Below are 14,378 nucleotides of genomic sequence, written 5' to 3' on the forward strand. Positions count from 1 at the left end.
TTCCACCACCATTCTGCACTTGCTCAGCCTATTGTTAAACAGCTTCTTACTGTTGTCCAGGTGGTCAGCTTCATGAACAATGGGAGCAAGAGGTAGACTGAGTCTTCCAGGATCACTATTGGCATTTCAACATCATCAATGGTTATTTTTTGATCTGAAAAGAAAGATCCTTGATTGCAGCTTTTTGAACAGACCTGTGTTCTTAAAGATGCAGACATCATACACCTTTCCTGACTATCCCACGTTTATGTCGGTGAAATGCCCCCTGTGATGCACCAGTGCTTGCAACACCACTGAAAAGTATCACTTTCGGATTGTGTACTCTTTGGCAAGATTGTCTTATGCCAAGATAGGGATATGCCTGCTATCTATCACCCCACCGTAGCCGGTGCACCCCTATGTCCTGCATGTTGCCCAGAGTCACTGCCCTTCTTAGCAGAAGTTGATTAATGGCCCTGCATACTTGAATCACAAGAGCTCCCATGGTGGATTTACCAACTCCAAATTGATTCCCCACTGACCGATAGCAGTCTGGCATTGCAAGCTTCTGTGGAGCGTTCGCCACTCACTTCTCCACTGTCAGAGCAAGTCTCATTTTAGTGTTGCTGTGCTTCAGGGCTGGGGAAAGCTCTACACAAAGTTCCTGGAAAGTGGCCTTCCACATTTGAAAGTTCTGCAGCTGCTGCTCGTCATGCCATAGTTACATAATGATGCCAACTCACCAGTCAGCGCTTGTTTCCCAGGACCGGGGATGGCACTCCACTGTATTCAGCTGCTGTGCGACTGCCAGCAGCAACCGGGAATTACATTGCAATGTCCGTGCGGTGTCTCCTGTTTCGGCTCTGGAAATACTGCAGGATAAGGCACAAGGTGTTTGTAATGCTCACAACAAGAGTGCACAGCTGAGTGGGGTCCATGCTTCTCGGGCTATGGTGTACACAAGGCTAAGCCAGGCTTTTGGAAAAAAAGGCATGAAAAAGTATGGGTTGTTCGCCATTGATATCAGGGTAGGGAGGGAAGAAACTGCATTATGAGAGGCTGAAGCCGTGTTCCCATTCTCTCCCCGCACCCTGTGACAATGTTTTGGTCCCATGAGGCATTATATGCCCTTCCCAAAACCCCTTGCAGCTAGTTGCACTGTGGGATAGCTACCCACGGTGCACAGCTCTGTACATTGTTGCAAGCACTGCTAGTGAGGACATACTCCACTGACACAATGAGCATGTTGTGGACACACCTGACCAATTTAATTACTGTGGCGGCTGGATGTTGACTTAAATTAAGTCTACTTAACTTTGTAATATAGACATGCCCTTAGAAAATGGTGAATGATGGGTGGAGTCCTAAATATACATAATTTGAGAAATGAGCCAATCAGAGCTCAGGTAGGGAGAAGCTGTAAAATAGGAGTATGAGACCACCCAGGTGTGGATGATCCTGATGAGATGCATGATGGTGTCTCCTGGAGTCAGAGTCCGGGTCGCAATGACTGTGATGAGTTTGCCAGTTTTTTGCACACAGGAGCACAATCCCTGTGTGCCCCACAGGATCAAGCCCTTAATACTATACATGACCTATTGTGCCATTTTATGAAGTTTGACCTCCAAAGTTACATGTTTTTCCCTTGATTCTTTCTTTATGTAGAAAAGCAGCTTTTAACTGAAGTTTTTGATAGAGGCTCATGGATTCAGCAAATTTTTTTATTTAAATGTTTTAAGAGATTATACTAAGTTTAAGCCATAACATATTATCCATTAATTTGACATTTCATTTAAACTGGTTAATTTTTAAAAAGAAAAATGTATTATGATTTTAAATAAAATAAAAAAAATCCAATTTAATAAAAAATCTGATTAAAAAAAAAAAATCATCAATTTTTACCCACCCTGATCCCAAGTATTTTTCTACCAGCTTCTTGTTCTTTCTAAGTCACGATGCTGCTTAGAATGGTGCTGTAGTGCAACATCCTTCACCTGGAGTGTGTGACCCCTATGGGATGGGGGGGCCCCAAAGATTGCAGGGGGTCCATGAGGCTTCAGTAATATTGAGGTCATTTAGCCCCCTCGAGCTCTGTGCCAGGCATAGCAGCCGTGAGCTCTGTGCTGGCTGGAGCGGAGGAGCATTCCTCCCCTGAGCTTCGCATTGGCCTGGTGCAGCCCCTTCCCGAACCTCCGGCCAGCTGGGCGCAGCCTAGCTCGGTGTAAGCTGGGCACCCAGCTGGAGCGCAGAAGCAGACCTCCCTCAAGGGAGCACCAGCCCTGAGCTCCACTCTGGCTGGACTGGAGGAGCAGCCCCCACTGCCAGCCCCGCACCAGCTGGGCACCTGGCCAGAGAGGAGCAGCCCTGCGTCGGTGGGGGCCTGGAGCAGCCGCAGCCAACCCATCAGTATCTGCCTCCATTACCCTTAGTCCATGAGGGGTGGGAAGAGAGGGCCACATGGTATGGTGGCGTCTCTGCCAGGGAAGACTTAGCTTCTTATTTAGGAAAGAGTAATTTATTATTTATTTATTTTATACATGTTATTTAGTGTTGTTATTATTATCACTGTGTATTTATAGGGGTTATATGTTGTTTATGGCTGGTGAGGCTGCAGGTCGGGAGCTGCATGTTTTACTGTGTTAACTAGTGGGGCTTTCACTCAAGAAGGTTGGGAACCATTGCAGTGTCATGTATCTAGGGACCCAGTGGTATTTTCATTGACAACAGAGTTTGTGTGCATTTGTGGATGATTTTAAATACACTTTTGGTTTATCTGGTTGTTTTTTTTCCTGAATGTTGAAGTCTTGGTTTGTAGTCTTGGTATTTGTCAAATGGGGAGTCATGTTAGGCATTTTATTACAAATCAATTAACATTTCATTATCCCAGAGTAAAACCCAGCATTTCTTTATGATTGCTTTGAAGCCTTTTGTAGGCATAGGGCAACCTACTGCCAAGTGATCTTCAGTATGAAGATCATGCTCCTCGAGACTAGATATTCCAGCATACAATGCTGCCTCTTCATCCCTGTGATCTTTACTCCTATCAAATTGTAGCATTGTATCCTAGAACTTGCATGCTGGAATCATTTTATGCAAACTAGACGCATTCTTTAGGCTCCTGGCTAATTCATGGGGTACAGACCCCATCATTTGCACCTAGTTTCTAATTTATAACAGTCAGGCTGGTGAGGCTGTTTGAACAGTGTATGTATTGAAATGCTACTAATATAGGGGCTTAGCACTAGTGACATTACAAATGCAGCACAAACTGAATAAATCAATTTATTATTATTAATATTTTTTAAAAGAAAAATACTCTGAATGGCATGGTCTAAGGTTCTCAAAGTGATTTACAGATGTGGGCCATTATTATTCCAATTTTACAAAAGGGTGAAACTGAAGCACAGAAAGGTTAAGTGACTTGCCTCAGGTCACAGAGCAATTCAGGGACAAATGATAGAAGAGAACCCTACCATTCTCCCTAACTCTGAGTACCATGTTCAGACCACTAGACCATGCTGGGTGTACAATTTTAACTTAATGTTTATCTGTTTCTTTTAAACCAGGAGAATCAAACATTTGACCAAATGCAGGCTGCTTGATATACATATGTGGTGGCTTCCATATGTGACCTGAATGTAACTGATGCAGTGATGTCTGTCTGAAACAGTGACTTGGGGTGTGAATTACTTGACTCCCTTTATAATCTCACTGGAATGTCAGTTCTAAAGCTCAGTTATGGCACTTCAGTATCAGCAGTAATTATTTTGTTGCTGATCATTTTAACAGATGGAAAGAGAAAGGGGATAGGAGTGAAGCCCATAAGGGAGAGAACTGGGAGTTGCTGCAGGGAAGGCAATGCAGAGGGAAGAACATAAGAGACTCACAGTGACAGGGCGGAGGGAGAGAAATAGAAAAAGGAAGATGGGGAAAGAAGTGAAACGAAAGGCAGGAATAGCACTGATCCTAAAGCTGAGTGTATTTTCTCACCGAGTGATACCGAATGTGACAATAAGGTACTGAACAAATAAAAAATGACTAGTTTAGTGACCACATAAAGGTCGTATTCCACCTGACCTTCGTGGAAACTCCTCATTGATATCTGTGGAAGCTGTGATGTAGATTGAAGGGGGTGAGCGTGGAGTCTGAATTGCTTATTCTGGCCCCTGGACCATAATTAAAAATGGAATTAGGCCCTATCTCCAAATGAGTGTGACACCCCAAGTTTATATGAATACTTTTCTTTTTAGGTAACCGGCCCATCGGGTTGTGGCAAAACTCAGTTTTGTCTTATGATGAGTGTACTGGCTACTCTGCCTATCAGCATGGGAGGACTAAATGGGGCTGTCATATACATTGACACAGAGTCTGCATTTGGTGCTGAAAGGTAAGAAGTATATATTTTAAAATAATACTTTCCATTTCTGTAGCACATTTCATCACACAGCCTTAAAATGTTTTCCAAGCGTTAATTAATTAAGCACCACAACATCTCTGTGAGGTATAGAGCCATTTTGCAGATGGGGAAACTAAGGTGCATGGACTATAACACTCTAATATACCCACTGGACAACACTGCCCCATAATATGTAATAAAGTTTGCAAGTAAAAAAACTACATGTCCAAAATATCTTCCTTCTGCATATTAGTTTCTAGAGTTGGCAGGGAAATTTTTGGGAGGAAGAGGTTGACTAAATCAATCTTTTGAATACAGGAGAGAAATAAAAATGACCTGCTTAAATCTTCTAGATAAGAGGTTCAGGAACTTGGCCTGTATGCTAGATGTGCCCTTGTTGATGTATTTTATGTGGCCTGACTCTTCAGCATATGAAGTAACTCAGATCTCCAGCATCTCAAGCATTTGTTTAGAAAAGAAGTGTGACTCAGGGACTTCTTGGTGCCAACTGGTAGTGGGGCCAAGGGGTGCACAGGGTTTTATAGAGCTCCATGAGTCAGATGCGCAAAGGGGTGGTCTGTGTGGTCTCTACTGAGAGCCAGTAACCCACTGCTTGACATAATCATTGCAAAATGTATGTATAGATAATACATAAGGAGTATGTAGCTATACTAAAATCTTTGTTCGTATGGTCTTGGAGTTAAGGCAGGTCACATACCTCAGAAATGTTCCTTTCAGTCAGGAGGCAGCAGACACCTATCTCCTTGTCTGGTCACTTCTGTGCATTGTATGCCTCACAATGTGGGCCTATCTGCATACTGAGCCACAGGCAAAAGAAGAGATTATGAAATCTATGGTAGAGGAAATTCACAGGATGAAATAAGTGGCAGGGGGTATCCTTTTTATGAATAAAGACAAAGGATTTTTAGGGTATATATCTGGGTACAAAGAAAAACATAGGATACTTCATCTAGGAGGCAAGCTGACAGCATGTCTGTTTCATGAAAGGAGGGTCACAGCCAACCTGGCTGCAAAATGCTGCAAAGGTTTTGGGAGAGCAGTATTCTACAAGGCAGAAGAGTATCTTGTTCATTAAGTCTAGGCTCTAGAACGTGATATGATTTTGTTTAATATGTTACAGTTTCCAATGCTTCTACTTGCTATTACTTGAATTTCTGTGCTTTGTTAAATAAACTTAAACTTGATTTCACTATAAAAATATCTAAGTGCTGTGAATTAAGTGGATCAGTGATTTGAGATGGAACAGGTCAGTTGGGCTGTATTTTTTTTTTTTTTTTTTTTTTTAGAAGCAGCAAATCTGTGAATACTGCAAGTGTTCAGTGTCAAGTGTTCAGTAGACCAGAGGCTGGACACTCCAGGGAGAGAGATGCTTGGAGGACTTGAAGAGAGGCACACTCCAATCACTAACCTGTAGAGAGAGAGCAGGACCTGTGAGGCATAGAGGGCAGTACTCATGTTGCCAGTGGCTGGTGGAGTTCAGGAGCTGACCCCCGTCAGGGACTGGTGGTAGCAAGGTGCCTCACACCTTTGGGTACCCCCAGGGAGCATCACAGTAAGGTTATAGCCCTCATGGTTGTCAAGTTAACCTTGCAGATGTTTGAACTTAGTGCAGGGGCGTGTACAGGAATAAAAATGTGGCTGCTTTTGGAGGGGCACTTTATGTGCCCTCAGTGGCCAGAGGAGCTGGCTCTCCCCCTTAGGCCGGTGGAGCTGTCTTTCCCCTCTCACCCCGCGGCCCTGGGGCCACTGGAGCTGGTTCTCCCCTCCTCCCACCGTGGCCTGGGTGGCCAGAGGAGCTGCTTTACCTCCCGGCGGCCCTGGGACCAGACGAGTTCTTTGCCCCTGCCAATTGGGAGGGTGCCTTGCCCTCCCTTGCGCACGCCCCTGAGTTCGTGCAAACTGATGCAGTGTTGTCTTTCTGAGTCTAGAGAGAGTTTGGGCATGCACACACACACATAGATAAGGAAGTGGGAAGAAACAGAAAGGAGGATGGTGAAGGAAGAGAAACAGTGCAGAAATAGCAGTGTTCCTAAAGGAAAGGTGAGAATATTTTTCCACTGACCAATGCTAAATGTGATTTAACGGAGGCTAATGATAGCTAAAAGTTTTGTTACTACAGACGGGACATATTCTATACTTGATCTTTGGTCAAACCTCCCATTGACATGCATGGAAAATCCACAGTAGGCTGATGATCATATGTAGTGCTGAATTTAAATATGTTCCATCATAAAAGTGGAATTCAGTCATTTCCAAAATTGACTTTAACATCCCTGTTCTAGATATGTCTGTGACCCGTCCGTGCCTATGGTAGACCACCTGAAAATGTCAAGGTCAGGGGAGGCTGCAAAAGGAGAGCAGATTCTCCCAACACTGGTGGGTGACACTGAAGTCAGACTTCCCAACCAGCTACAAACAATGCTTCGATTCCCCACACTGGTCATCAGGAAGCTAAAACAAAAATATACACAGCCCCCTTTTCTGCATTTCAGTCTCTGGCTCCCAATCATCCACAAGGGCCGGGTCTACACTTAGCTGGAGATTCGGCGGCAGTCGACGGGAGTTACACAAGCTACATAGAGTAGCTTGTGTAACTCCCGTCGACTGCTGTGCCTCCATTGTGCACGGCGTCTTCACTGCACTGTGCCAACGGGAACCGTGTTCCCATCAGTGCAGTGCTATGACACTTCAGGGGGTGGTTTTATTGTGTCGACTTCTGAATCGATTGAGCGGGTCTTCACCGATCGCTCAGTTGATCCAGAAACGTTGATCTGACAGCGGCGACTTTGCCGTCGTCAGTGTAGACATAAAGAGATATTATTTAAAACTCTGTGCTCTTTACCAAAAAGGTTCTCCTGATCCCAAAGGGTCAGACACATTACCAGATCAATATAAGTTTGGATCTTACCCAGAATACCACTTTGCTTTAATCAATTCACATTTCTCTTATAGTTTGTTTCTTTTTTTTTATAATAAACCTTTAGTTTTAGTTACTTAAGGATTGGCTGGCAATCACATACATACAGATGATTGGAAAGTCCATATATATCAGGTTTCCAGTAGAATTGTGGCATTTGCAGGCTTGTATTGTCCCTCTGGTGTACATCCAGTACTTGGATGGGTCTCAATCCTTTGATTCACAGCTTCTGTTGTGGATGAATTGATCCAGACGTAAGTGAAGACGATTGAAGACTGATGTGAACACAGAGCACTAGGGCAGTGGTTCCCAAACTTTTCTCTGCTGTGGCACACCTTGATACCTTTAATTATTTTGAGGCACACCACCATATAGTCTCCAAATGAACTCATGAATATTCATGAGCCAATTCAGAACTCTTCGAGTAGTTTTTCAAAAAATTCCGTGGCACACCTGCTCAGGCCTAATGGCACACCGGTTAGAAAACACTACACTAGGGAACTCTTAGTGTGTGGTAGCAGGGTCCACACTTTTAGTTAGTGCATGGCAGGTTTATTGGCTGTAGATTTACACCCCTGCTTGCTCAGCACTAACTCTCTGAGTGCCCATCTCCTAACTGGATTCCTTTCTAATGCTGAAGAAAGTGATCAGACCTAAGACTGCATTCCTAAGCAATGCATTCTAAGCAAGCTTCTGCTGTAGTTTGCATCATTTTTGGGGGTATATTAAGAAGCCATATCAGTGCAGTGGGCATCCTGCATCTTCTTCAACAAGCTGACACTAGGACAGGTAGATGAAAACATCCTTGTTAATATGTTTTCAGTTAGGCTCTTAATTTCTTATAGCAGTTCAGTACAAAAGTAACCAGCTTGTGACCGAAGAATCTATATTGTACTTGCCTACTGAGTCTGTGGGAAGCATTTTCTCTGTTTATTCTTTCTTTAATTATGTTTATGGTTTGTGAAAAACACTGGATAAGAATCACTGGAAACTAAAGCCCAAGGCAGTGTGAGATTTTCCACACTGTCTGGATAAAACGCCTCAGCCTGGATCTTCAGAGAGTACAATTAAGTTCTATTCAATCCTTGACATAATGATTAATAATCTTTAGCTTTTAAAGAACTTTGCATCTACACTGTGCTGTGCAAACCTTAACTACATCTCCCTGGAATTGCCAGTAAGGATGTCATTTTAGGCTGGTTTGCTGGTGTTTTTTGTGATGTGGACACCTGTCCATTAGGAGCTGGATTGAAGCCAACAAATCATTTCATGGAGACAACTGAATAGGTGTTCGATGATAACTGTACTCCTTCTGGAGGAGTGCCCTGTCTAGACTAGGAAAATAGTTGTGTTTTAGAACCAATATATGTGTTAGCAATTATATTTTAATACTTTTTAGGCATCACTTAACACCTTTGTCAAAGAGTTGAACACCTTTAAAATACGTTAGGTAACACATGGAAAAAAACCCTAATGCTTTTACCCTGCTTTAGACAGGGCATTGGGTTAATAATGAGTTGAAAGAGATCCTGAAGCTCTGTTTCACTTTTCCTTCCCCTTCCGTTTGTCAGTGTCTCAGGTAGTTGCATGAGGTTTCCCCTTATGACCAATATTCCTTTGGTCTTCCCTGGGTTGCATTTGAGCTGCTTCTGTTCCAGGTGTTGATCTCCTATTGGCCTTATGACATCCTTGTGATGGCATGGTTGCATCTGTGATAAATGAGATATTCAGCCAGGTGTCATTGACACAGTTTTGGCAATGTACCCTGTGTCTTCTCATCAGTTTTCAAACTATAAATGAGAGTAACTCATGTGCCGAGAGAGTTGAAGGAGGTGAGGTAGAATGGATGAAAATAAAAGAGTGTGAGATATAAATTGGATATTTTTTATTTAAATTAAATAAAGTACATTTAAAAATAAATCTATTTAAAATTAAATTTGAAATTATGATTATAGTAATTTTTGACCTTAACACATTATCTATTAAAACCATTTAAATGAAATAAAAAATAATGTTCAATCAGTAAGTGTTTGTTGTCCAAGTTGTAAAGAAAGTCAAACCACTGAACTGGTGGAAGTCATTGGCTAAACACCTGGAACCAGAGTTAGTTTGTTAAATTCTAAACCAGTTTTTGACAGCAGTAGCCTTTTCTGTAGGTACATTTCAGTTTATTCAGTTAGATCAGTTCAATGACTAGTTCATTCAAAGTTAAGAAACTGATTGGGAGTTGAAAAAGCAGGAATGCTTGTTTTCCTCTTCCAGTTTATGAATTAAAATGAGGTGTGAAAGGATAAGATCTGCTAGTTCTAAATCTTGAAGCACATGGTAACTACAATCCGTTCAATTCACTAATTACAGATAATATGATCTTTGTTTAGTAAATTAGTTCATTTAAATTTAAAACACGTTTTTATAAACTTTTTTCCTTATGTATCCATCAGATTTAAGATAGTTTTCTCTAATAAAAGCTATTTTACAATGCTGATTTTGTGCATTTTTAAATAAATTCCAATTTTCAGCCAAATGCAGCTTGTCACAAATCATGAGTAAAAAAATTAATCATCATTCAGTAAATAAGAAAAGAATCACTCACTATTTTCTAATGCAAAAAATGTAAAAATTAAGAATCTGAATACATGTATGTTAAGCTATAAAATGCTTAAGTAAATGTGTATAGATATAGTGTATCCTCCTGGTAAGCAAAAATAAGTGTTAAATGATACTAACCATTGAGAGACAAACATTCTTTAGGAAAATAAATAAAAAATTAAAATGCAAAACAAGTTTAAATTGATTATTTAAATAAAGGTATCCTGTTTACTGATTTAAATGATAATTAAAATTGGTGATTTCATTCACTTTGATTTAGTGCAATCCTACCTGAGATGAAGTAGGAAAACCTAACAGAAGGACTTTCCTTACTTTATCTTACCCCTTCCTGTTATTTTTTCATGCTATTTCCCCCTTGGCACATACTTGAATCGATTTGGAGTTTAGTTGTTGTGCAGAGTGAGTAAGTTATTACTGAATATTGTTACAGTGCCCAAAATGTGCTGTGTGATTTACTGTGCTAATCGAAAGACAAGGTCTCTGCTCTTATGAGTTGACTCTGAACTTCTAGATGTGGCAAGTAGTGTTAATAGTAAATAGAGGAAGAAGATTAATTAGAAGATTATGTTATTACGATTACACTGTTAGTCAAGATGTGAAAATGCCTAATCTAATGGTTCAACTGAGCTTATTTTTAAATAAAGCAAGCACAACATTTTGATGAAAAGTAACTACATTTATAAAATCACTTCATTTTAATAATATTGTGATTTTTTTTTTGTAAAAGAGAGGAAAACATTTTATATGACTTTTATCTCAGCGTGAAAAATATCAGCCGCCAGATGTCACTCTCGTCAAACTACCATGTGTGTAGATACTACCTAGCAAAGTTAAACAGTTTCTCTTCCTTGTTCTATAAAGAACTTACCTTCATTTTGAACATTGCAAAACAATTTACAATAGTCAAAGGGATCAAAATTTTTAAACACCAGTGCCTAAAGTTATGCTCCTACATCTATATTTAGATACTTAAATAAATGTGGCCTGATTTTTCAAAGGTGTTTGTGTCCCTCCAACTTGCACTGACTTTAGTGGAATTTGTGGTGCTCAGCATTTCTAAAAATCACAATACTTTCACCTAAGTGCCTGGATAACTTTAAGCACCAGAGCTTGAAAATATTGGTCTCTGATGTCTGAGAATTAGTTAGTTTCATAATTGTGATTAGGGGTGGTTGTTTTTTCGGATCCTGGCTTCTGAGTAGAATAATGTTTGAGGCCAGATGAAAAACATTCAGTTTGCTCTAGATTTTTTGGTGTGATCAATTAATGAGATGCATTTACTAGCATGGTAGTAAACAGCTGCACATCTTAACAGTGACAACTAATGGACTCGATGGATTGGGGAGTTGCTAGTGGGATACAGAATACTTCATCTGTAGGCCACTAATTTAAATCAGTCAATAGTGTCTGAAAGTTGCTGTCATTTGAAAACTGTTCAGTGACCTATGTCAGTGTTTCTCAACAATTGGTCCATGGACCGGCGTTGATCCCTGAGATCTCCCTGACACAGTTTAGGAAGGCAGAAAGCTGGTCCCTGATATCAAAAAGGTTGAGAAACACTGACCTATGTGAAATAAGATGATGGTGTTGGACCTATCCTACTGTCCCATCACAACCTCTTGCAAGCCATATTGGGTGACTTCTCGGTTGGTTGAGTGTATTGTGTCTGTTTTGTGGATAAACTGGGGATTTTATTTGCTGGGGCTGTCCATTTAATGATCTTTCACTGTGGCTTAAAATATAAAATTTCTGTTTTTTGCTTTAGATTTTCTCATGTCCTTTTAAAAATGGAGTAAGTGTCAAAAACCCAGAGAATTGTCCATTTGAAAGACTTTCAACTGAAGCAAACTTTTAAAAGAACCCATATATGAAAAAGCATTTTACTTTGTCAAGAATTCTTTCCCTATCTGTGCTATTATCAATTTGCATTTGGATCATGCTTTCTTCTTCCAATCCCATTTTTTTGCCTACTGGATGTTGCAGTGATGTCATAATCCTGTGTTTATGCCATCACCTTGTTGCCAAGGAAATTTCTATGTTGACACAAACTCAGCTTTATGACCTCACTACAGGGTTGAGGCAGAAGAGAGGATGATCTGGGGTGGAGAATACCCTTATCATTGATAAGCAGAACTATAACAATAATACTTGCACTTCTTCGGGGAGTGTCCCTGTGGGTGCTCCACTTTAGGTGTCAGAGCGCCCTGCGCATGAGATCGGAAATTTGTTATAGCAGTGCCTGGCTGGGTCGCACATGTGCTGTCATTGTCTCGTGCTGTTTTTGGTGGTTACATAGCGCTGTGCAATCAACCTTCCCTCAGTTCCTTCTCTACTGCCTTTGGCCCGAGTCGGAGCCCACAGCAGCGCCCTTCTTCTTAGATAGTTAATACTCAATAGTTAGTTGTTCTTGTTAGAAATCTAGTAAATCCTTATTTTCTTTTCTTGTTTCTCCCTCTACGCATGTAAAAATAAATATATCATTTTCATCCTATTTCCCTGGAGTTTTTCCCCTGTTTCTTCCTATAGTTTATAGTTAGGGAATAGAAGACTAGGAATTTACACTATGGACAAAAACCTGGGCATGCCTGATTTCCCAGAGTTCAAGTAGTGTCTTGCAGGCTTTCCAGTCCGCTTACAGATGGTCACTTGCAGTATGTCCATTGCCTGGGGGAATCTCACGTTCCTCAGAAGTGCTCTCATTGCCACAGTTTGAAGGCGAGAGCAAGGAAGGCTAGAGACCTTCAATTGAAACTCCTTCTAATGGAGAAATCACTGCGACCTGCATCGGAGCCTGAACCAGGGTCGTCTTCGAACCAACAGTCACCCTCAGCAACCTGTGACACAGGGTTAGCTACAAAAATGACTACAAAGGAGTCTAAAAAAGACCACCAAAAAGCACTCCCCAAACCTGAGAGGGAACCAACAAAGAAAAAGGCGTTCCTCAGCCACAGAAATGACTTCGATACTGACGACACCGAGCGCTTTAGACTCTGACACTTTTTGGTACCGTTAGGTACCGTAAGTACCCACAGAACTATATACCCTAAGAGGGCAAGCTCGTACAAAGATACTAAGGGCAAGGAAAAGCGCACAGCCACGGAGGAGAAAAGACAGCTGGCATTGACCACTTTAGTGGCACGCCAGCCTATGCCGCCGCCTACAGTACCGGTGAAATCTTCGGCACTGACGGCAACAATACCTACACCAGCCACACCAGTACCGGTACCCACCTTCCCGGCACCGCAGCAGTTTCTCAGGCAGGGAGATCTGGTAGCCTCAGCAACTCTGGAATCCCCTCCTTTTCGGTACTGATGTTACACCAGCATGTTCGGTACCGAGCCACATTATTACAACACCCAGGGCAGGCCCTCTACTATTCAGTGATGACAAAGAAGAGGAAAAAGGTCAAATACATTCACCTCGCCACTCTTCCCACATGCATTCACCCAAAGCGGGACCGTCTCACCACCCAACATTTCAAGCACCCAGTTGGTACAGACACTCGTGGATACCATCTCCTATGCCACTTCCACCTCAGTGGCAATATTGGGACCATTGGGCCATGTATAGGACCCAACACTCAAGGACCCTAAGCCCACCAAGGTCAAGAGTACCACACTCTCCCATGACAACAATGGCTCCACCTTCTTCTGAACCCCACGAGGAAGTAGCTGATGACTCTGATGTAGCATCTGATCATGAGAACGCTTGTCCTCCAGAATTATCATCATCTTCTCCAGACGAAACTATGCCTTCACAACCCACTACTGGAGATGATTTCAAACAATTCCAGGACCTCTTCAAAAGGGTGTCAGAGGTGCTCGAAATATCCCTGAAAGAGGTACTTGAAGCACAACACAAATTGTGTGACATATTACAAACTGCTGCATCCTCTGAGATTGCGTTACCCATTAATGATGCAATCATGGAACCTTCAAAAACCCTATGGCAGACACCCACCACAGCACCTCCTTCATGTAAGCACTTGGATAAAAAATATTTTGTCCCTTCCAAGGCTAACGAGTTCTTGTTTTCCCACTCTGTACCAAACTCTTTGGTAGGACAGGCTGTGAATCAGAGGTAAACAACACCACAGCAGAGCAACACCTTACGATAAGGACTGGAAGAGACTAGACCTCTTCGGATGCAAGGCGTATTTGTCCGCTACACTTCAATTCCAAACAGCCAATTCCAAGGTGTTATTGTCAAAATACACCCACACAATTTTTTCTAAACTGGCAACTTTTATTGATAATTTACCGGAGTAAATGAGAGAACAGTTTTAGAGCCAATATCACTGAGGGCCATCTCATTGTGCACACAGCATTACAGGCCTCACTTAACTTGGCTGACACACAGCTCGCTCCATTGCCACATCAGTAGTCATATGCTGGGCATCATGGCGTCATCTTTCAGGTTTCCCAAAAGAAATAAAGTCCACAGTGGAGGACCTGC

General features: G+C 41.8%; 1 protein-coding gene across 5 annotated transcripts in view; it reads left to right on the forward strand.

Annotated features, from left to right (window-relative positions):
• Positions 1-14,378, forward strand: part of RAD51B (RAD51 paralog B) — a 574,968-nt gene that overhangs the window by 23,938 nt on the left and 536,652 nt on the right. For all 5 annotated transcript variants that reach the window (XM_067557794.1, XM_067557795.1, XM_067557792.1 and 2 more), the window contains exon 5: positions 4,230-4,366. In XM_067557794.1, coding sequence (XP_067413895.1) covers positions 4,230-4,366 — 137 coding nt within the window. The remainder of the gene's footprint in view (positions 1-4,229; positions 4,367-14,378) is intronic.

Source organism: Emydura macquarii, unplaced genomic scaffold, assembly GCF_026122565.2.
Source record: "Emydura macquarii macquarii isolate MOO-44397 ecotype Brisbane River unplaced genomic scaffold, CSIRO-AGI_Emac_v2 contig_1876, whole genome shotgun sequence".
Classification (NCBI taxonomy): domain Eukaryota; kingdom Metazoa; phylum Chordata; order Testudines; family Chelidae; genus Emydura; species Emydura macquarii.